This window comes from Lipophrys pholis, assembly GCF_963383615.2.
Source record: "Lipophrys pholis genome assembly, chromosome: 1".
NCBI classification, from domain to species: domain Eukaryota; kingdom Metazoa; phylum Chordata; class Actinopteri; order Blenniiformes; family Blenniidae; genus Lipophrys; species Lipophrys pholis.
Window position 1 is genome coordinate 3,221,565 of NC_137635.1, and position 22,013 is coordinate 3,243,577.

The window sequence follows — 22,013 nt, forward strand, 5'->3', positions numbered from 1 at the left end:
ATAACTGCTTACTCACTACCCTTCAGAGTTCAAACACAAACAGTTGCATAGTCTCACATTCACACATACAAGCAGTTAACTTGAAATATATGTGGGAAGAAACCAGATTGCCTACACACAGGGAGAACATGAAATCGTCACAGAAAATGGATTCAGACTGGAGATATTATTATCCCCCCCCCCCCCTATCATTCATAATATATTTACCCAAAATACAAACAACATGTCAAGTTGCTGTTGAATTTAAAGTATTTGGCTTTCGAAGTGGTGTTTGATGGGTACAATTTAAATATTGTAGCTTCATAGATTCTCCAGTAGAGGGCGGTGCTGTTTAACTAATCCATTGCGGTCTGATAACAGCTTTTTGCCTTTGGGTTTTGTTCACTCTGTAACACTAGAATTTCTCTGTACTGCCATCAAGGCACAGCTTTGAGCTTATTCCAGCTGTGTTGGATGAAAAGCAATAAAAACTACCGGGCCTCCTCTGTGTACGTCACGGGGACATCACTATCGTAATAAAACCAAAAGCAAGAAGACGACATAAGACAAGCGTTATATTTTCTTTGAGTTCGTCATTTAATTTTGTACATCTGGTCACAAGAAATAAAAGAATCATGACCTGCCAGCATCTCTTGTATTCTCACTCACTCTCTCACACAGATAGACTCACACAAAAACCCAACCACACTTGCTTGTGCTATTTCGCTATCTTTGATCCATTTCTGTTTTTATAACTTAAAAAATAATTTAAATAAAAAAAATGAAAAAAAAGAAAAACGTGATTTTTATTGAATTATTTTTTTTCATGGGCACTTGCGAGAGATGTAACCCAAACAGAGGGGTTGGCTGATGCATCAGTGGTTTGTTAAAAAGAATTGAAGTACTGTTTAGAGTCGAGAGTTACTCTCCCAGAGGAAGGAGTCATTCCGCAGCACTTTAGCCAGTTTTTCATTGAACGGCATGTAGAAGTCCCGCAGGATCTCTTTAGTGATGTGCAGCATGGGTCCCAGGTTTTTGTCGGCCGGCCTCCTCGTGTTCGACGCCGGACTTCTTGTGATTTCTGACTCTATTTCTTCAGTGAGCGGCCCTGTGAAGCGCAAAAAAAAACAAACACTTACAGCCACATGTCCTCTTTCTGGGCCACTTCAGAATTTTGCTGCAGCGCTAAACAAAATGAACAAATACTCTGAAAGGGACTCTGAAGCAGCAGCAGCTTCTCTGGAAGGTAATCGCACCTTGAATGATGTTGGCAGCCCTTTGAAGAGCTAAGTCTCAGCTTTGGGGCAATTACACTGTGGAATAAGCCAGTGAGGAAGAAGTCAGAGGCCCTCCACGCTGTCGTATACTGTGTGCAACTTTTGTTAGGTTAAAAAAAAAAAAAAGTGAGTTCAGAGATGCACTGGGTGGAAATTCAGTTTTCTTTTCTGAGCTAGTGGGTTGTACATGACTTAAATACTTGAAAATCAACATAAGTTGTCATTGCGATAGAAGCGCTGCTCTTTGTGAACATTGCAGACTGTGACAGTGCTTCTCTCGATGTCATTCTGCTCGTCCTGCAGACACGTGCAATCGAATTGTACAACTGAATGTATGTCGGAGTATTCAAAGAACCAAGGAGAGATTTCCTTTTTAACCCTCTTATTACTATAATATTCATGATGCCTGAGTTTATCTTAATCTTGAGGGTTTGTGTGTACTGGTATGAACATCAATACTGATGATTATCAGCCCAATAATGAATAAGGATTTGTAGATTATAACAATTAAGAAAAAAGGTAAAAGGAGTTTGACTTTAAACACAAGTATCCCAATTCTTTCCCTGCTTTCATCATGAGTACTTAATAGTTTCCTGTTTTTTTCATTCTTTGAATCTTACATTTAGTTGTGCCATTTAAATTCATCTTTGAAAATTGGTTCTGTAAAATCTTTGGTTTTTTTTTTTGCCTTATTCTTCAACACAATTTGTTTTATCATCCTTTCAGTAATTTATCTTGTGCAAATTAGATTAATACATATTTAGATGAAACTATAGATTGTGTTCTAGTTTGTGGTGTGATTATAACCGATGTCAGGCAAAGCTCTAATTCTAAATTAATCTTAACATGTTGACTTTATTACATATTTTCTCACCCACAGATGTGTACTGTGTGTAAAACTGTGTACAAAGTCTGAATTGTTTTTAACAGTTGAGGAGTTGCAGTGATGAGAAGTACCATGCGTGTCAAATCCTGTCAGCACTGATGAGAATGGAGTCCAAGGTTTGAACAAATACCACAAGTCGATCAGAATTTCTTTTTAATACGTCTCACTGTGTGAAATCAGCTCCACACATGGAGAACTTAATCAACCAGCCTTCTGATTGTATAGCCGTCAAATCAGCAGACGTCAGAGTGCCTGACTCATATCGAATTAGTTTAATCGGCGCCGGTATTAATGTTGCGCTCCTACTGTTACCGATCGCAGCCACACTGAGCTGCTTCGCGTCGCTCTGATCAGAGTCCTTCAGCGGAAACGAATTCACATATTTCTCTCACTTCTACTCACCCAGATTGAGAAACTCAAAAACGTTGTGCATTGTGTATTTCCTGTTGGAGGCGTGGTCCTCCAACCTCAGGACCAGAATCTGTTCCCTGCTGAAGACGGTCAGCCAGTCCATCAGGTACACAATGTAAAGGCCGACCTGCAGTCTGACCTGCAGGCGCAGAGAGGAGCTCTTTACCAGACACGTTTGGACGCCGTGATGCATTCATGTTTAAGTTTCATGCTACAGCTTTGGTCTGCCTCGTGGATAATGTTGTGTGTGCGTGAACAGTAAGCGACGTTTTTAAAATAGAGACTTAGCGGGTTGAGGGAAAAAAAATAAAAAATCAGAAACCACCTTCCGGTGAAAACAACCGATTCTCTGCCTCCACACCATGCTGTTGTTTTGTTTCACTTCTCACTGAAAATAAAATAAATTAAATCTCACTAAGGTTGTCAAGTTTCTACTCAAAATACCTCATATCACTGAAAGAGAAGCACATTCACCGAATAAGTGAAAGTGCAGCCGAAAGGTAAGCACATTTCTTTCTCTCGGTTCATGTTAGTGGGATATATTTGTGACGAATTGAATATTTTGCCCTCAAAGATCATGTCTCAGAAGAACAGGAAAATATAATAGATTGCAATGGCCTGATTGGGTCTTCTGGGGTTGTCTCTGTCAGCTAAAGTCCTGTTCTATTTGTCCAATTAAAGATAACAGGTGAGAAAGGTCGTGTGCACCCAAATCCTATTGATGCACTTGGACATCCTGGGATCAAATAGCACAACACACATTGAGAGTACTTCAGTACTTCAGTGTTTTTACTGGATTGTAGATAGGATGAATAGAAAAAACAGTAAAGAGGACAGGATCTGTGAGGTGTTTGTGGGAGAGTCGACTCTTGTTTGACATGTATATTGACCCGATACACAATATATAAAGCAATTATTAGTTCCTGCTGGAAAACTAAAGTAGGCCACTGATCTTTAGTGAGATTTCTCCAGAGCTTTTGCCTGTAATCTAATTGTTGTTGAAATGGATTTTGAGATCGCTTTGTGGCCGCCCCATTGCATAAGTTTCACAGGAAATACCGCATGTCCTTTGCCCCTGTAGGAAAACTGAGAAGTATTTTACAGTCGGCGAGGACAGACAAAGAAAACTTCCTTTGTGGAATAAGAGTATTGCAGCAGTTTAGGCTTGTCCTGTTTTGGGTCTTTATTTTTTTTATTTTCCTTCCATATGAACCCCAAAACTTTTATGAAGACACCCCAGACATGAGAAACCACTGCTGCAGTGAGGCTTTTCACAAGGGGTTAATAACTCTTCGAGGATATTAGAGGACAATCAGGCCAGCGGTAAAAAGCACACATGCTCTATAAAGCTTATTAGAAAAGAGGACTTGAATACAAGGCAGCGCCACAGGGATCCAAAAGAGGACAGGCCAGTCTTTTCCTCCCTCTCACCCTATTTTGGGAAATCCTGGCCCGGTTCCTAACGCCGGGGCCCTGCACTGGCTGCCACTGCCACTGGGGCTGTGAGTGAGAATGACGTCCGCTGTGCTGGCGAACTGGGTTTTCTAGCGACTTGAGGCGCTGGACTGCTCAGTCGTTGCCAATCCCTTTCATAAAAGTCTTGCCGTGCAAGCTTTAGCGTGTGCTAATGAAGCGTGGTTTTCACTCCATCTGTCTTTTTTCGCTCCTTTTTCTTTTCTTCTCCTCTCTCCCCCACCAGCTCATAAACCGGTGGCTAAACGCTGTTTTTTTTTGCCTGTCAGACAAACGTGTGAGGGAGGGAAGGCTTACCGGCATGGCGTTGTTGACAGTCGTGTTGTACACACAGGAGCGCATTGTGTACTCCGAAAGGCACCCCTCGAACAACTGCAGTGACTCTGACACCTTCTCGTGGAAATCTTCTGCAGACTTATTGGCAATACCAAAGTAAAGGTAGTCGGAGTACAGCCTGCAAGACAGGGGAGAAACGGCAAGAATAGGCACACAAGTCATTATTTTTTAAGTTCCTACAGATAATAGATCATATTTTATCTTCACGTTATAGCTTCCCGCAGCTCCCAAGTCACTGATCGCTGTAGTTTACGGTAAACAAGGTGGAACTGCGATGTTGACAGCGGAGAGAGCTTCCTGTAGTGCAGAGTGAGGCAACAAATGGCAGCTGTTTATGCAGTCGCTCCCGTGTAAGAAGGGAAAGTAACAGCAAATTATACATCGCTGTCATTCCCAGCAGATTATAAATAATTCAAGTCAATCAAAGACATTAAACTCAACTTGGATCATTCAGTTCCATTCAGCTGAATATTTGTCTCAGACTTAATGATTGTTTCAATGTGTTTGGTGTTTAATATCTTGTCAGCCTGACAGCACGGATCCACGTCACTGCTCCACTTGCATTAGTTTGACATGGGAGACGGCGTCTGCGCTGACGAAATGCCTCTGCTGTAAACAAGTCTCACGTAAATAAAAATGGCATACTTAATCTAATTGGGCGTGCAATTTATTTCACCCAGAATAGGTTTTTTTGTTTTTTTTTTTTTTTTTTGGAGAAAGGTTGCACAGGTTATGATTTGACAGACAAAAGCAATTACGGGGAGCATATTCAGGCATCACAATTTAAGCAGGATACCTCGCAGGCATTCGGCAGAAAGCCCTCCACGTGCCTGATAAAGCCGTCATAATGAAACCTTGTGTGACAGCCAGCTTCAGGAAGCTAACACATCCATAAACCTGGGTGCTATCCTTCAGTGTCAGCGGTGTAAAGGGTCCTGATAGGGGTGCGCTGGTGTGTCTGGACCATATCTGCGTCATTACTGCCCTTTGTGGTGCAGATATACATCCACTCAGGGTGACTGAAGCGACGCTTTGAGCCCACCTCTCCACTGGGTCCCTGAGCATGACAATGAAGCGGGCGTCGGGCTGCAGCGCGTGGACGAAGTCCTGGATGAGGAACGGAGGCTCTCCCTCGGTGGTGTTGTCGTAGAAATACACCCAGGCGTTGTTGTCCCACATGGTGGATGCGCTGGCTTCTCCTGTGAAACACACCCGTGATGGTTCAAATAAAGATGTGCACACACCCGACATCCAACAAACCTTCATGCTTTTATTCTCAAATGTTTTTACTAAATATGTTTCCAAAGCAGCAGTTTTTAATGTCAAACCTTATTTTCAATCCACACATCCTCCAATTATAATACTATAATTTGCAGTCGGTTTGTACGTTTTTAAATATTCAGCAAGCCTGATAACAGATCAGAATTTGTATTAATACAAAATCATTACAGCTTTCATGCTTCAATTTGTACTTTTCTCCCTGAATCTAAAGAACCTCGATGTCTAATAAACTAACAGATAATGTCACTCATTTGAACACCATCTCCTAGCTGGTGATGACTTCTTTTATCACATCCAAGTCTATTATTAAAAAAAAAAAAAATCACTTTATTAAAAATGTAATAAACCTTTTCTCAAGAAAATTACTTTTTTTTCCTGTTTAAATATGTAAATTGAGAATTCAGCTGTTGGTCAAAAAAACCTATTGACGTCTGAAGATATGACTGTGAACTCCTATTATAGACTTTACTCAAAGAAAAAGTATTTCAAAAATTCCAATTAGACACATTCAGACTTCAAAATTCAGTAAATGACACACAAGTTCTGAAAATAATGAAAAGTAAATCATGAAGGAATAATGGAAATAGTTGCAGATCATTTAAAACTGGGGCTTCAAACTAATTTCTAACTGCAATTTGACAGTGCGGATGAATGAATGGTTTATTAGCCTGCAAACTACAAACAATAAAAAATAATTAACTTTTCAGTTTTTCTAATTCCATCATATCAAGTTATATATTTATAGCCCAGGGTGTCTTTTGAAAACAATGAGTATGTGAGTTTATAGAATATATTGGAAGTATAATCATATTATTTCTTATTATTATAATTACTGAAGCTGGAATTGCCAAATACAGCATGTTACCAACACATGGTCAGTAAATAAGAGACTGAAGCAGTGATGCCAAACATACGGCAAGTGGGCCAAAGCCACACCAGTAGAGGGTCCATCTGGCCCATGGCCCATGATTCACAATTTCCAAGAGAAGTGTTATCCTTAATTTGGGAGGGGAAATAAAACGCAAGACTGAGAACCAGAAATGAAGAGAAACGCAGCATTAGAGGAGCTTTAGAGAGAGAAAAAAGGAACATTTTCAGAATGTACTTGTACTTTTCAATTAGCTGAAAACAAACAATCGTTGGAGTTATCAGATCTTTTTGTTGCGCTGGCTCGATTGAGATCGAGCTGGGATAAACCCAAGTGGACAAACACATTTAAATATAAAGCATGTCAAATGGATCTGAGGCTGCGAGTTAAATTTGCTGATGGCGCTGACATGGGTGGCGCCCGTAAGGAGTCGCAGGATGTCGTTCCTCAAACAATTTGAGAGTAGAAACTTTATCTGGCTGTGCCGAGAAACGATATCCAGGATTCATTAGGCTGTCTGTGCCTTCATTATCCTCTTATCTGTGAAGGGAAGCCGTGATGCATTTGGAGGGAACACAACGCAAGCCTTATCTGCCCGCCTTCCTCAGAGAAAGGGGATGATAACCAGCGCCTATTTTCTGTGATGACAACAGAAAGAGTGAAACAGGATCGCTGCTAATGCTGTTATGACTGAAATGATACACATTGTGATCAAGTCTATTTAAAGGTCCCCATGTCCATTAAAAGGGCTGATTTAGCGCCACGGGGAGAGGCTATAGCGGGGAAAACAAATGGAGGAGCCAGACCGGCGTGCCTCTGGTGTTTCACAGTGGCTTGGTCTTGGCCTGTAGTTGAAGGGAATGAGAAGCTCCAGATCCTGGCTGTCAGCCGGCACCTTGCTGCTTCTCCCAGGACATGGTGTGAATACTGAAAGGTTCTCTGGTAGCCCACTCCCCCTTACACGGATTATTTATTTAAAGAGGGAAACAAAACAGGGCGGCATGCTAAGCCGCACTCAATGCGCCAACTTAGTCCACTGTGAAAAGGCTATTGTTGAAAACTCAAATCAGTTTTTCTTCGCAGTTGAGCAGTTTCTTTGAGATGGTGTCGACGGGAAAAGACGGACGCGGAGAGGCTGGAAACAGGATATGCATATAGAGGAAGGAGGTTTGGAAGACTTCTCCACCCTGCTGTGGATATTACCACTGTCCTGACACACACACACACACACACACACACACACACACACACACACACACACACACACACACACACACACACACACACACACACACACACACACACACACACACACACACACACACACAGACAGACAGACACACAAAAACAATGATTCCTTTATACAGCACTCCAGTCAAGTGGCTAAGTGAGGCCGAAGGAAGTCCAGTATTATTAAGCTGTTTGAGCCTCTCTTTAGGGTTGAGTCACTGGCTCTCTTAAAAATTACCTCCACCGGCTGGAGTGAGAGTAGCCGCTACAGGGCAGCCCCATGCTTCATTCTTACTACCTGCTGCTTTAATAGCGGCTTTGCAATATTAGACACGAGATTACAAGTGAATTTCCTAGCCGGGAGTCAACCCACCTCAAACCAAGCACAACTGAATGCAGCCTGGCGAGGGCACAGAGGGCTGTCAGGCCATGATCCACACTCGGATCGCACTGCTGATGCATGGCCTGACTAACAATCATGATTCAGCAGCCGAAGAGGAAGGCAAAAGTTGCTTTCTGACACCGCGATGGCACAAATAGGCGCAGAACAGGAAACGTTTCCGCCCAGAGATCTCATTAGAAAGAGGCCGAGCGGGGGCTTTACACACTATCATTCGTATCCTATTTTCTTAGCTTCCTCCAAACTTGTAGCTCTCAAGATAATCTCTCTGATAGACTTGCAGTGTTTAATTGAAATCGACAACTGCTGATAAGAAACGTCCGGGTTTGCTGAGTTTGATGTCGTTGCTTAACTTTGCTCGCGCAGCAAAAAAGACGGATGTGATATCCGGTGCGTAATAGTTAATCTTAGACCTGCTGAGGATGAGTGCAATAGAGTTTGAATTGTGTTGTAACATGAATGTGTAGGCTCTGCGTTGGTCTCTGACTCGGTCCATGTTGAGACACACGTCCGGTTGCACAACTACTTCTCGGAAAAACTGTAATCAAATGACTGATTATTCCCTTGACAGAGCAATTTGTATATGGAGCATTATAATACTCTACATCACGTAAATTAAAGCATTCAAATAAAAGCACTTTTTATTTATTTATTATTCACCATTAGGGTTGAGTTTTTAATAGCATTTGTCATAAATGAACATCTGATTTTGCTCTTTATTTCCCCAGCACACCTCAAAATGGATAATTTATAATCAGAATGCATCAGAGCGGCTGTCCGCTCCCTATAGAAGCAATGTTTGGATTCTGTTGTTGAAATTTTGATGAAGGCGGAGATATTTACTGTGTATGACTGCCAAACAAAACACAATTGCTTTGCATCTTGCATGCTGTGCCAAGATTATGCGGTCTCCACATGATACTTCCATTATTACTGTAGCCAAAAATGTAGTTACAATTTTTTATATATTTTTTTTAATGTTGTAATATTAATGTGCAGGCAAAAGCTTTATGCAGTAACTCGGCCTCAGTTCAGAATGAACACTATTGAATATGTGGAAGAAAGATTCACTCAATGGTTATATAGCGCAATACATTTGTTGTGCTGGATTAATCTATAATGAGCATCATAATTATGCTCTCAGGGAAGCTAAAGGATTCAAACCAAAGCACCTGAGAGATGAAAAGAAGGATGTAACCAGAGGTGGTTAACCATAGAGTTTCTTTGGATAACCAAATCCTTTAATAAACGACCCAGAACTCTAAGGTTTGTCCGTCATTGGAACAGATTATACGCCTTAGTGCAGATTCTTTACCGTGAAAGATGACGAGAGTTGAGCGCTACCTCTGGACAGAAATCGTGTTTGAAAAGTGGTGTGAGTCTCTTTATAAGAGCAGTATAATGTAAAACATTCAAACATCAAAATAGACAATACAACAATCATTTTGTTGTTTTAGGTAGTTTGGGAGTTGTGACCAGACAGTTGTTCTGACGGGAGCGAGGGTTGAGGACAAAGTTTGATTTCACTTTTGTACAATCCCACAACGAAGTTACACATCCTCCACTTTAATAGGCAGTGTAAGGGAGGGACATTCAATTAAACCCCTGATTAACATATAATGGATAAAACCACCCATTAGAATTATATTGCTTCTTAAATCAGGCTGTTATGTGGTGTCACTATGCTGTGGATGTAACTAAATACACGGACAATATACAGTCTGTCCATTACTGATATATTTTAACAGTAACCACTCTCTTTTGCATTTAAAGCCTCCAGTTAGCGATCTTGAATCCATCCTCTGTTCTGACCTGCGTACCATGAATAAATTCATCTCTCCTTATCCAGCAAACTAATGAATACAAAAGGTTTATTGGGTATAACTTTAATTAAAATTAATTTGCAAAGCACTGTCACTTTGTTAGAATAATGAAGTTTAACTTATTTGCCGTGCAGCTTCACTTACCGATGATGATGTTTGGGTGGCCGGGGGAGCCGCTGGCGTTTGCTGTGAGGTTGCCCTGAATCTGGTGAGCAGCCTGATCGAACAAGTCCAGGTAGTCCTCCACTGGGTATCGATCATGGAAGCCCTCGCTGAGGCGGATGATGCCTGGCAGACAAGGAGACAGGAAATGATGGGTACAGTGTAGAGTATACGCTTTTAGAAGTAGTTCTTTAATCACTCTGAAAAATAGCTGGGATGTACATGATTTGGACAGGAAACCTTCAGCCTAAGATGAGTGTGTATTCATCAAGCATGTTTTTACTGCTGCCTGCTCTCTCGTCATGTGTTTCCATGATCGGACCGCAGAGGGTCATAAGGGCTTTAATGTTGTCCTGACTTCCATGTGACCTCATAAAAACATCTGAGTTCCAGATCCAAACCAAACCTCAGCAGCAGGATACTGTCCCTGTTCAGTTTTCAATGTTTCCATTAAAGGGCCAATGACAAGTTAATGCCTCAAATGTCGCACTTGAAAATGTGTTTTCCATGCGAGCTTCTGTGACGCGCAGCGTAATTATAATTTACTGGGCAATTGTGGAGAATCTGTGCAGAACTCCGGTGTGGCATCCCTGCACCATAAGAATAATGAGGCAACACGGGCGTCTGTTCGATTTAGTGACGCTTTGATGGGAACCCAGTAAAACACCTTTCACTAGTTAGCGGGAAAACATGATTACAAAACTCTCGTGAAGTCTTTAAACACCATCCTGCATCGTTATTCATGCCAAGCGGTCACAGTCGCATGAGACGTGACGTCTCTGCTGTGCTTCACTTAAGGTTTTTTTTTGTCATTCTTCTTATTATTTCATCCCTTCCACTTTTTGATTTGAATTGGGCATCAAGCAATTTTCTTTTAAGCCAAGTTTCTTTGACGGGGACTGTACGCGGCAGAGACGGCTACTTAAGATTCAAACTGCTGCTCTGAGAAAGTTATGTGGCGCGGATCACCTTTTCGCTGCATCGGCTGAGCGTCGCCCTCGAGGGGAATGAAATAAATAAATACAAAACAAGACCGTTTGGATTCAGAGTGTTCTCAAAGGATGTCTTAAGAGAAAAGTGCTGATTACCAGCGCATAGCCCGAAGTACAAGCCCAGGAGGGATAAAGAGAAAGTGACAGCGAAGATGAAAGCACAAGGAATGAATAAGGGACAATAACTGAGAGGGACCTATGTCCTTGGGACGCCGCTGCATTTGCCGCTACGCACCACAAACAAACTGCAGAAAAACACAAATGTGAGGCGGACAAATTAAAGCAAACAACTCAACTCAAATCCAACAGCTTTATGAGGTTCAAATAATTATCACCTGAAGCTAAAAGTAAGTATTGCATGCAGACTGATCAGTCCACCAATTAGGTTTTGTGAGTCTTGGAGGGATTAGGGCCATCGTCAGCAGCTGGATGTTCTTCAAAGGGATTTCTTCTGCTGCGACAGTTAAGCCTCTTTGATATCTGTGGTGAGAATTTGGATGAATTTTTCCAAAATTGTGGCCAATTCTGTGTGTAGTACCCGTAATGAGAGCGAGCTGTGAGGAAAACCCTTAACAAAACTGTAAAAACCATGACGCAATTTTTAGACAAATAGCTTGCATATATATATATGTATATATATATGCTTCAGTTGTCACTGCGCTGAAGAATAACGCCACAGTGAAAAACAACCACAGAAATCCTCATACTGGAGTACGCAACTCGGTATGAAGCAATTATCTATTCTGCTTTTGATTTCATAATCAGTGCTGACTTTTAACAGTGACATCAGTATGGGGAAAGATCATTGCAGTACACTTTAACTGCTAATCTTTGCTTCTTTTTTTTCCCCTTAAAATGATTTTTCACCAATGGCGACACACATCGAGTGAGTCATGCGCTCTGAGTCACTCCTCTGACGCTCGCCTCTTGAGCTGCTGTCGATTTCTTTGGTATTCATGATCCTTAATGGCTGTTTCTTAATAAAGGGGAAATGGGAACGCGTTGGTATTGCAAGATGATGACGATTTGGCCCTGTTAAAGAAAAATATAAAATCCACAGTTGAACTAAATTTAAATGCAAAAGCCTTCTTTAATCTAAGCTGAAACAGCCTCGTTCTTTGGTTTAAAAAAAATGTCACCAAATCAAACCAAAACTTGAATCTAACATTTAATTTCCAAGTTAAGTGTGATGGATATGTTTAATATGGAGGGCTTTCAGTTTATTCTGGGCAAATACAGTCTTGCTCCCACATCTTGCACAGCTTTCAATCCCATCTGTGATGGTGTGGTCGCTCTTTCACCATCACAGATGCTCACGGAAAAAGAAAACCAAGATGGCAACCACACTTGTCTTTGACAGAACTGCCATGCGACCAGATGTCTGCTGCCAGGCGGCTCGTGCTTCTTGATGCACAGTTTGAGGGTTCGTCTCTTTGTTTAAGTGAATAACTTGTTTGAGTGGCCACCTGTTCAAACTCCCTGAATGCCAGCAGTGTAAGCCATTATTGTAGGCAGCAGGGTTGTGTGTATCTACACACTCTGATTTGAAACAAGCCGATGATTAACTGATAGTGCTAAAGCCACCCCCAGATAAACTGGCAAACATGCTCAAGAAGAGAATATGCCTCGGAGAGTTTGTGAAATATGCAACAGCTCCTTCATGAAAAGAAATGATTTGCTGTGTAATTACATAAATGTACGATTGCTCTGTTACCTTCCTAAATCTAAACCGGTTACAGATAGAAAGCTTGAATATAATGACGACTAAAAGCTCATAGATTGTTGGAAATGTCTGCAACATTCAGGTTTGCTAAGTAAGTGCAAGAAACATTGCACCCACACGCGTGGGTTCAAAGCGTCAGAGGAAGCGTCACATGCTTTTTTTTTCAAGTGGCTTCCATTGCAGAGATGAATAATCTATGTCACAAATGAGGGTGAGGTATATCGCTCACACACTGTTCTACATACAGTCATTGTGCTATTAAAACACAACCTCAACCGTCTATACGTTGGCAACAGTTGACACCGCATGAATGATGGCGTACACTGGAGAGGGAAGGGGAGAAAACGATTAGCATTTAAAACGTTGAACGGGGGAGGCAATAAAGATAGTAAATTCACCATTAGAGCTGTAAATTTGGGGCTAACAACTCTCAGGTACAAAATAAACAGTTTAAGTTTATTGTCATGCACAGCACGAGATGGCCGTTGAATATTCATTTCTTGGATAATTGCATTGGAACTGTGCTGGGAGGCTGAACTGCATCGGAATCACTTAAATGTCACATTCAAGGTTCATAACCAGCAAGTTTTACACTAGAAAATCTTTTTTTTTTTTTGGAGTTGTTTGTGTATTTTGATGTTATAAAATCTCACAGTTTGACATACTGTGGAGTTGTCAGTCAATACCCGGAGGACTTTCTCGCCAATTAGCGGCTGAAAATGTTTAGAATTGCTGGAATTTAATCACCGCAGTCCATACATCTCAGCAAGCCGATGACAGTCAAAGTATAGGAGATGAATTTAATTATACCGAAGAACAGACAGCTCTGCTTTTGAGTTCTGATCAAACTTCTGTCACTTAGTGCCTTTCCGAAGCCCCCTGAGGTATAGTTTTGTCGTAACGATGTGTTGCAGGGAGTCGCGTTTCACAGTTAGAAAGCTCTCGGGCTGTCATTATTGTGTACCAGCCCAGAGGCCAACGCCACAGGAGATTATAGCGTTTTTCACTTACCAAACCTTTTGCGGGTCCACCAGTGCGGCTCTTTGAATGTGGTGAACTTGACATCTGGGTGCAGTCTCAGTCTGTCATACAGATCTGTTGTGCCACACTTTGGCTGGCCAATGATATAGAAGTATGGAAGGCACCGCATGCGGTAGGGTTTCCCGTCGTGGTGAAACAAATGTTCTCGGAAAGTGTTCCTCAAGTGTTGAAAAACGGTTCGGAATCGCCGCGAATAGCGTCCATACAAGTTCGTCCCATACGGGTCCGAAGTGACATTCCCCGTGTAATCCTCGTACCAGCAGGGGTTTTTAGCACCGGGCAGAAACTTGCGAGGGATCACGGAGAACATCTGCAAAGACAAACAGGTTGTGTCAGTCCAAAAACATTTAAGCCTTCAAAGAAACTCAAGGTAAGTTTTTGCTAAAGTCCCGGGAAGGAAGATAGATACAGTTCAGTCACTTCACATAGATATTTGAGAATGAGGTGTGATAAAATAATCCCAAAACTGTTTATATATGGGCACAGGGAAACAAACACTATGTCAAGTTTCAACAGGAGGAGGCAGTTTTATAGAAAAGACAAACACGACAGACTGACAATAAATTGGCTGTGGAGACAAACTGACAAAAGTGAGTGAACCAAAAAGCACAGCGAGGCGTTTATTTGATATCGTTGATATCCATGACAGATGAAGCGTTTGTGGATTGCGCCCAGGTTTACACAGGGATGTCTTTTTTAAAAAATTTTCATCCTCGCACAGCCACTGTCGCAGGCCAGGGCAATATCGTTTTGGGTTGTCTGTTCATTCAGAGAAATACCTTATTGGCACTCAAAGACAAAATTATTACCTTTTGGCAGCAAAACTTTACAAATCAATGTCACATGTGCAGGAAAGCCTTAAGTGCATGTTTAGCAACAAAAAAATTACTTAGACTCCATAATAAACAAGGACAAACACATTCACTATACATTTTTCAACAGTTTTCACTATAAATATCATGAATCTAGACAAACAATATTATAGTATTTATAAATGTTGGTGTATTTTCACAGTTTTCAGCAACTATCCAGTGGCTGTTTACCAGCAACACATCATCAAATACTAGGTGTCCTCTCTATTGCTGTTCTACTGTACCTGTGCTGTAGACATGATGGTTTGTTGACTTTTGTTTGGCTTTTTGTTCCTTTTATCTGCAGAGTTAAAACCAGAACTTTTTCAGAACTTGTGTCCTTGTCTTTACTCAGCTAAATAGGGCAGCAAGTCTTTCAACAATCAGCTGGATCATCGATGTAAAATGTTTGAAACTGTTTTAAATGAAAGGGTTATTTTCAAAAAAGTCTCTGAACACAGACTGAATAATTGCATTGCCGACATACTTTCAACTTTAGGTGTCAGAATTAGGTTTAAATAAAAAGAAATTCAAAAGTCTTTTTTTTTGTAAATTGCTTTTGATGGAATGTAACAAAGAGCCATGTTAACACAAGTCGCTCACTTCTTGTGCGATGCAGATACTTTAAGGACAATTAATGCCGGATCCATCCTCAGATGAAGTATCGATTGTCCTGCAGCCACTTTCTCCTCTTCATTAGCTTGTTCAATAAGAAATTAGTTATGTTGCAAATCGCCCCAGCACCAGCCATTATCATTAGGATTAAGAATTAATTGAACCAGGCTTCGAGGTGAAACGGACACTCAGAAAGCCGCCAGGCCAAATTGTTGAAAGGACTGTGGAGTGACTTTGAGTTTTAAATCCCTTCTGAAAAAAAAAAACTGGTATGAACTTATGCAATTACGTGGTCTGACATGAAGTGCTTTACAAGATGTACAAGGTTTATCTCTTTATACATTTAATTAGGCATTTCAACCAGCGGGGAATTGCACTGGTGTTACTCTATTGAACCTTGTGTAGATGGCATGAAGCCATGAATACTGATTTGAATCACCTTTTCACTGAGCATTTAATTACGCCTCAAGACACATCTGTGATTGTCAATTAAAAGGCAGATCGATATCATGCTGGGCTACACAGGGAGATAACATTTATATTTGCATTCTGAGCATCTATTTGAACACATACAATCAGAATCAGACGGATGAAAATGATTTGGCTTCAAGACTCATGTGCAAAAAAAAAAAAAAAAGACTCACGTGCGGTTCGCTCTTAACCAGCGCGTCGAACTCTGGAAGCTGTCGACTGCTGCGAAACTCCACCTTGGTCCTGATCGACTTGACCACCAGTTTTATATGTGCATAATCCTTAACTGAGGTGAGGTTGAAGGCAAAGGGTCCGGGACTGACCAGGCTGCTGAAGTGGTAGGGGGAGGGGGTGAGTAGAAGGCCCTTCTTGTCCCCTGTCAAAATGTACGAAGCCATGATGAGGAACATGACAGCCAGGCCAAACACTAAACTGTAGAGGCGGATTTTTCGGAAGCAGCCCAGGGCGCTCCAGCGCTTTGGCAGCTCCCGCTTCACCTCCAGGACAGCGAACAGGTTCATGGGCGCGTCATCCACCTGCAGGAGCAATGGCCTCTTGCGGTAGTCGTCCACCGCGGAGCCCAGCAGGCTGTACTTGTAGTCCATCTGCGTCATGATGTCCACTGCCTGCGAGTCACAGGTGTCACAGCTCAAACGCAGGGTGGTGTTTTGGAGCTGAGGCCATCCAATCGGGACATTTTTGGATAGGACTGCCAGCAGGTCATGTCCATGATGGGTTGTGGAGAACAGCCCACCTCATCTACTGACATCTGCCTACTGAAAGAAAAAAGAAAGAGATGTCTGATCAACTACAACAATTACTCTCAGAAATATTGAATTTATATTTGTAAGTCTTTACCTGCTACATTTTTCAAAGCCTGATTATTAAAGTGCAGTCTTTTACAATACAATATATCTTAAGGCTGCAAAAAATGCTCAAAAGGAAACAGTCAGCACGGCCCATGAAATAGTCATTTGGTAAATGAACGCTCAGGAAATGTCACAACTTCTCAGGCAGTCTGTTATAATGTTGGCTGTGACAAATAACAGAGGGAAAAATCATGTCGCAGAAGGTTAAACTAATTTGACTGACTTCCCTTTATGCTTTCTGGTTTAATCAGACAGCACGCAACGCCCTCAACAACCTCACAGCCCACCGCAACTACATCCTCTCGTCCTCCCTGTGCATCGAAGTCACAATATGGAGGCAGCGATAAGAACAAGACATGCATTCAACCTCGAAACTACAAGCCCAAGAGTCAGACACTCTCCTTGGGAGGGACACAAAAATAAAACCATGGGAGGGATTACATTATCAGAAAATAGTATTCCTCCCTGTATAATCACATGGATCAACAGTCTCCCATAGATAAAGAAGAAGCTGTGGATCTTTTAATGATAATGCTCCTGCAGTAGTGTCTGGTTTTATCCTTGAGGCTTTTCTTTGTGTCTGGACCTGGGCCAACGTGATTGAATCAGGATACAATGCAGCACAATGACATACACTCAGCAGAGCTCAGGGTCTGGGTCATGAGTAGGATGTTGAGGGAAAATGTCTAAAGCATCTGGCAATGTTTTGCATCTTCACACCTAAAGACGCCTGGATACAGGCGTGAGGTGGACGCGTGGCACACGTGCAAGCTGCTCCAGCTTGCATATATCATAAGATAAGGCCACTATGGAAGTGAGTCATCGCTCCTCCTCACAGCTGCTGATGTTGTCTGCCTCCCACCACCACCACAACCACCACCCCCACCCCCCATCACCCGTACCCTCTGCACGACTCGTGCATTCGTGGAGCTCGCGGCGGAGCTGATAAGGAGGCGGCTGGAGAGCGCCTGCCTCTCTCCTCAAGCAATGTCATTTACCCCTGGCTGGTCCATCAGCTTCACCCCCACAGCTTTCTATAAAACAGGTGTAGATATAGGAAACTTATGACTTAAACCAGTCACTTCCAGCTCCAGTGCATTCATCTCACGGCAACTTTCATAAACAAAATTGAAGGTGGAAGGTGTCAATGATATAATACGCCTTTTTCCTCTAAATGTTCCATCGGTGATTCGCTGTACTTGACAACAATTTTGGGTCATATTAGTAAAACCAACTGTTTACTATTGATGAGCTTACGCACTCATCTGTAATCGCCATGCCTTTAGCACTTATCGAATGTCTGGGTCCTTCATCAACAGAATTCAGAGTGGGAGTCCTGCTCAAGGCTGTTTGAAACTGAATTACAAAAGAAGAGAGCTAAAAATGAATCAAAAAGACAAATATCTGAAACAGGATTAAAAATATATGGGAGAAAAGGAGCCTGTATCACTGACAGGTGACTGACACTCTCAAGGGAAGTCGCAGCTAAATCAATCAGTCGGCTAACTGTAGCAGTGGGTGACTGGCAGCTTGACAGATCTGCTCTATTCATAAAACAAATACGTTTCTCCTGTCCATCAAGCATGATGAAATAGCTTAACTGGAACAGAAATATGTCCAGAGGGTAGTGGACAAAGAAGACTCAAGGTTGCATCACCCACCTTTTTCAGCTAACAAGTCCTCACATTCCTAAAAACTGTTTCTGTTCTGTTTACTACACGATTTCTGCACCTCCGGCCCTGCGTCAGTGCACTCTGAATGCTTCCGGCAAGAGATCACCTATTTCTATACGGGTGTATTCAAAGTAGAAAAAGTTATAGGTTTATCGATCAATAATGCATAATTCATAAACGCTTCAGAACGCTGTGTCACGCATTATCCAGGCAAACACATATGGTTACCAGCCTGTGAAAAATCTCTTTGGCAGGTAAATGGTGTAAATGTTTTGTCTTTCTTCTTTAATATTTAGCAGTGGCTGTTGCTGCACTGCAGGATCATGACTCAAACACATATATGGGATATAACATCTGATACATCTGCATGATAATGCAGTGATGTGTGAATCAATCTTTTCTCTCTGGGGACACACGAAGAGACCGAGGGATTTCATGAAGCTTTCATCCAGAGGTCTGTGGTCTCTAAGATGTTTGGAAGAACCTCATTCAAAAACCGTGTGCATGTTTTTTTGTTGTTGTAATTCAATAAGCACTGGTGTTACTTTTTTGATGAGATTTACCAGCAGGTCCATTGCAGTGGAGCAATCCCTTATACTTATTGTTGATTATATACACATTTATAACAGGGATGCCTTTTTTTTTTGTTGCGATGCAATCAGAAATAATGTTAATATTCACGCCATCAACCAGTCCATGCTGCCCAGTGAACAAACAAGGGATGAGACACTATTAGCTTGACTTGCACGCTGATAATTACGTCTGCAAATAGATGACACAAGCTGCCTTGTCAAATTACTTGTGTCGCACTAACAGTCTGTCAGTGGCTTAAAATCATTAATAATTGAGGACTGGCTTGTTTATTAGAGAGTGGCAGGGTCCTTTTGGGGCATAAATCAAGATTAATTAAAGAACTGAATTACTTTTGCAAGAGGAGGACGTTTAACAAACCTTTTTTTTTTTTTTTTTTTTTTTAACAATATAAAAGACACATTCCTATGCCTATGACGGATGACTTATTGACCAGAAAGCTTGATCAAAGGGTAAATAAAAAAATTACAACATCATTAGCTGTCAATTTTCAACTTTGTGGAGACTGGAAAGGAAATGAAATGCTGCTCAGTTAGGAAGTCAAAAAATGTAATGTAACTGAGAGGCTCAAAGACATTAAACCACACAGATAACTCAAAATCATAATGACTGTAATTAACTTCAAATACACAGGCGTCGGTGGAAATGGCCTGCATGCTGGGCTGACGGCTCCCTCTCTGTGTGGCGCAAATGGAATTGGCCACGGCTTTAATAACTCATCAGAAGGAGACCTCCCCATACTGTCTACCCTGTCATTCAGGGACACACCAGTGACACAGGCAATCAGGCACATTTGTTTAAAGTCAGTCGACTGCTCCGACCCCAGCAGCCCAACCCCCCCCTCACTCCGGAAAAAAACAACCGATCTCCCACATTAGCAGCTAATTGCTGCTCTCTTTTGTACATTTTCTTCTTCCCCTTAACAATTCCTTTCTTTGTGTTTATTTATTGGCTTCAGTGCATTGTATGTGTTTGCACGAAAAGCTGCAGAGGAGATGAACAGAGTATCTTTGTATTGTCTGAAAGCTCCAATCCACAGCTATTGTTGAACACTTTTAAGCCATTTTCTGTCAAAAATCAAAATCAAATCTGAACCCGTTGAGGATGAGAACTTGCTTCCTTTGGCAGTGATTGTGTTGGACAGAAAATGGTCAAGTGGTCACACAGGAGACAAGAATTCACTCGACTCGTCATAGTGTTCCTTTTTCTATGCTGTCCATTAGGAGTAGTCATATCCACTGTAAATGTTCACAGACAATAGGAATGACAACAACACTCCACAACCGTTAAATCTTTCATGTCCAAGCCGCAGCAGGGAATTATCATTATACCTGGCTGGAGAAGCAGTCTGAGCCATGGTGGGCACGCTGTCCTACTTCCCCTCAGCTCTCTGGTATTTCAAATGGAGAAAATTAATTACATAGCCTGCTGATGGGCCCCTGAAAAACCCCTTTTTGTTTTGATTCAAAGCACGAGCTCTCTCTCTCTCTCTCAGGCTACAGAACTCACTGCCACAGAAAAGCATTGAAACATCTTCATTTTCCTCATGGACGACCCTGCGTTGTTGTGTCTGACTGCTGGAGATTAAAAGGTTTCTATTAGACATAAGACGAACCCGTCTTCAGAGGAAATCAAACATTTCCTGTTTGTTTTTCATTTAAAAAAATAATAAATGGGATGCAGGGAACTTTCAAAACACTTGATGAGACGGTTTACTTGAGTATATGTTTCTGTCCTCAGACAAGCTACAGAGAGAGGTCCTCTTAAATGTCAGGTTGTCTTTTATTATTCAGTGCTGTTGACTTTGCATGACAGGTTACACTTTATCTTCAGAAGCAACAGGCAGATAAAAGCTTGCAAGCTGGGATGTTATATGAGCTTTAGTACAAAGCGAGTCGATAAGCTCGAGCTCGCCTGATTCAAGTCACCAGTTAAAAGAAAAATTTAAAACCTTGTTGATCATTCGCCCCCATTTCTAATCATGGGTGAACTCACTGAAGTGGATGAGAAAGGAAGGATTTAAAGACAAAATAGACATTTTCATGCTCTGTAGATGAGTGGTCTTCAAAGCCCCACAGTGTTCATATAATTACATATTCGGGGAAAAAATGCTTTTAGTTGCATTATTGATGTTGTTGCACGGTGGACATTCTGTCAGAAGGTCTCATATCTTGCAGTTTCAGGTGAAAAATGTCACCTGGATGGGACTTTCTCTGCAAATCAGCAAACAATGTATGACAAAGTTTAATTGTTGTCGGAGAACTATTATGTAATATTCTATATTAATGCTTATTCATCTCAGATACACAATACTGTCTGATCTGCATATGTTTTTCTAAGCATTAATATAGAATATTCCATAACATAGCTCATTTACCATTATCTTTATTTGAAGTTTAAATATGTCAATTTCCTTTTTTGGGGCAAAATAAAAAATGGTTCTTGTCTTGATGTACAGTGTGCTTTATAAATAATACAGGCAGCAGGATGAACCAAACCATGCAACACTCTTTAAAGACAAATGAACTGAGAAACCTATCATCCCTTACCCCCTTTTTGCAGGCATTAAATGCAGAGCTGATTATTCTTCCTTATACAGTTGGAAATATGGAACATACTTGAAGACTGTTTTAACTGTGACACCAGGAACAAATATGCACAACAAAAAGAAAAAAAGAAAAACATCTCGCTATTTTTGCTTTGTTGAAGGTGTAAAGAAATCTGAAATAGGAGTATGAAATGATAGAGTGGACTAAAAACTCTGCCATGAAGACACTTGGGGGACCTTCAGAACAGAACTGCATGTTCTGCCGGCGAAGTTCTTGTGGGCAGATGCCCAAAAAGTACTCTCATCCAACTCTCACAGGCTGATTTCAACCATGCACACACACAAAAAAAGAGAAAACTTTGTCATCCAAGGACAGCCTTGACTACAAACAATATCTGGCCATGTTCCCTTTAGGACCACTTACAGATCCTCCAATGCAAAGACTGAAGAATAGAAGAGACAGTTAATGACTCTGTTCAGACAGTAATGTCTTTACCGCCTGCAGACTTAACC

At 41.5% G+C, this 22,013-nt stretch overlaps 1 protein-coding gene across 2 annotated transcripts in view; it reads right to left on the reverse strand.

Moving 5' to 3' along the window:
• Positions 1–565: 565 nt before the first annotated feature.
• Positions 566–22,013, reverse strand: part of chst15 (carbohydrate sulfotransferase 15) — a 37,557-nt gene continuing 16,109 nt past the window's right edge. Inside the window, exons 2-8 of one of the 2 annotated variants that reach the window (XM_080464805.1) lie at positions 15,993–16,595; positions 13,853–14,192; positions 10,109–10,252; positions 5,405–5,561; positions 4,324–4,480; positions 2,545–2,633; positions 566–1,087 (exon numbers count right to left, since the gene is read on the reverse strand). In XM_080464805.1, coding sequence (XP_080320931.1) covers positions 2,559–2,633; positions 4,324–4,480; positions 5,405–5,561; positions 10,109–10,252; positions 13,853–14,192; positions 15,993–16,433 — 1,314 coding nt within the window. In that variant the 5' untranslated portion in view covers positions 16,434–16,595 and the 3' untranslated portion in view covers positions 566–1,087; positions 2,545–2,558. Of the gene's footprint in view, positions 1,088–2,544; positions 2,693–4,323; positions 4,481–5,404; positions 5,562–10,108; positions 10,253–13,852; positions 14,193–15,992; positions 16,596–22,013 lie in introns of both variants that reach the window. The other variant, XM_080464804.1, reaches the window with a different exon arrangement.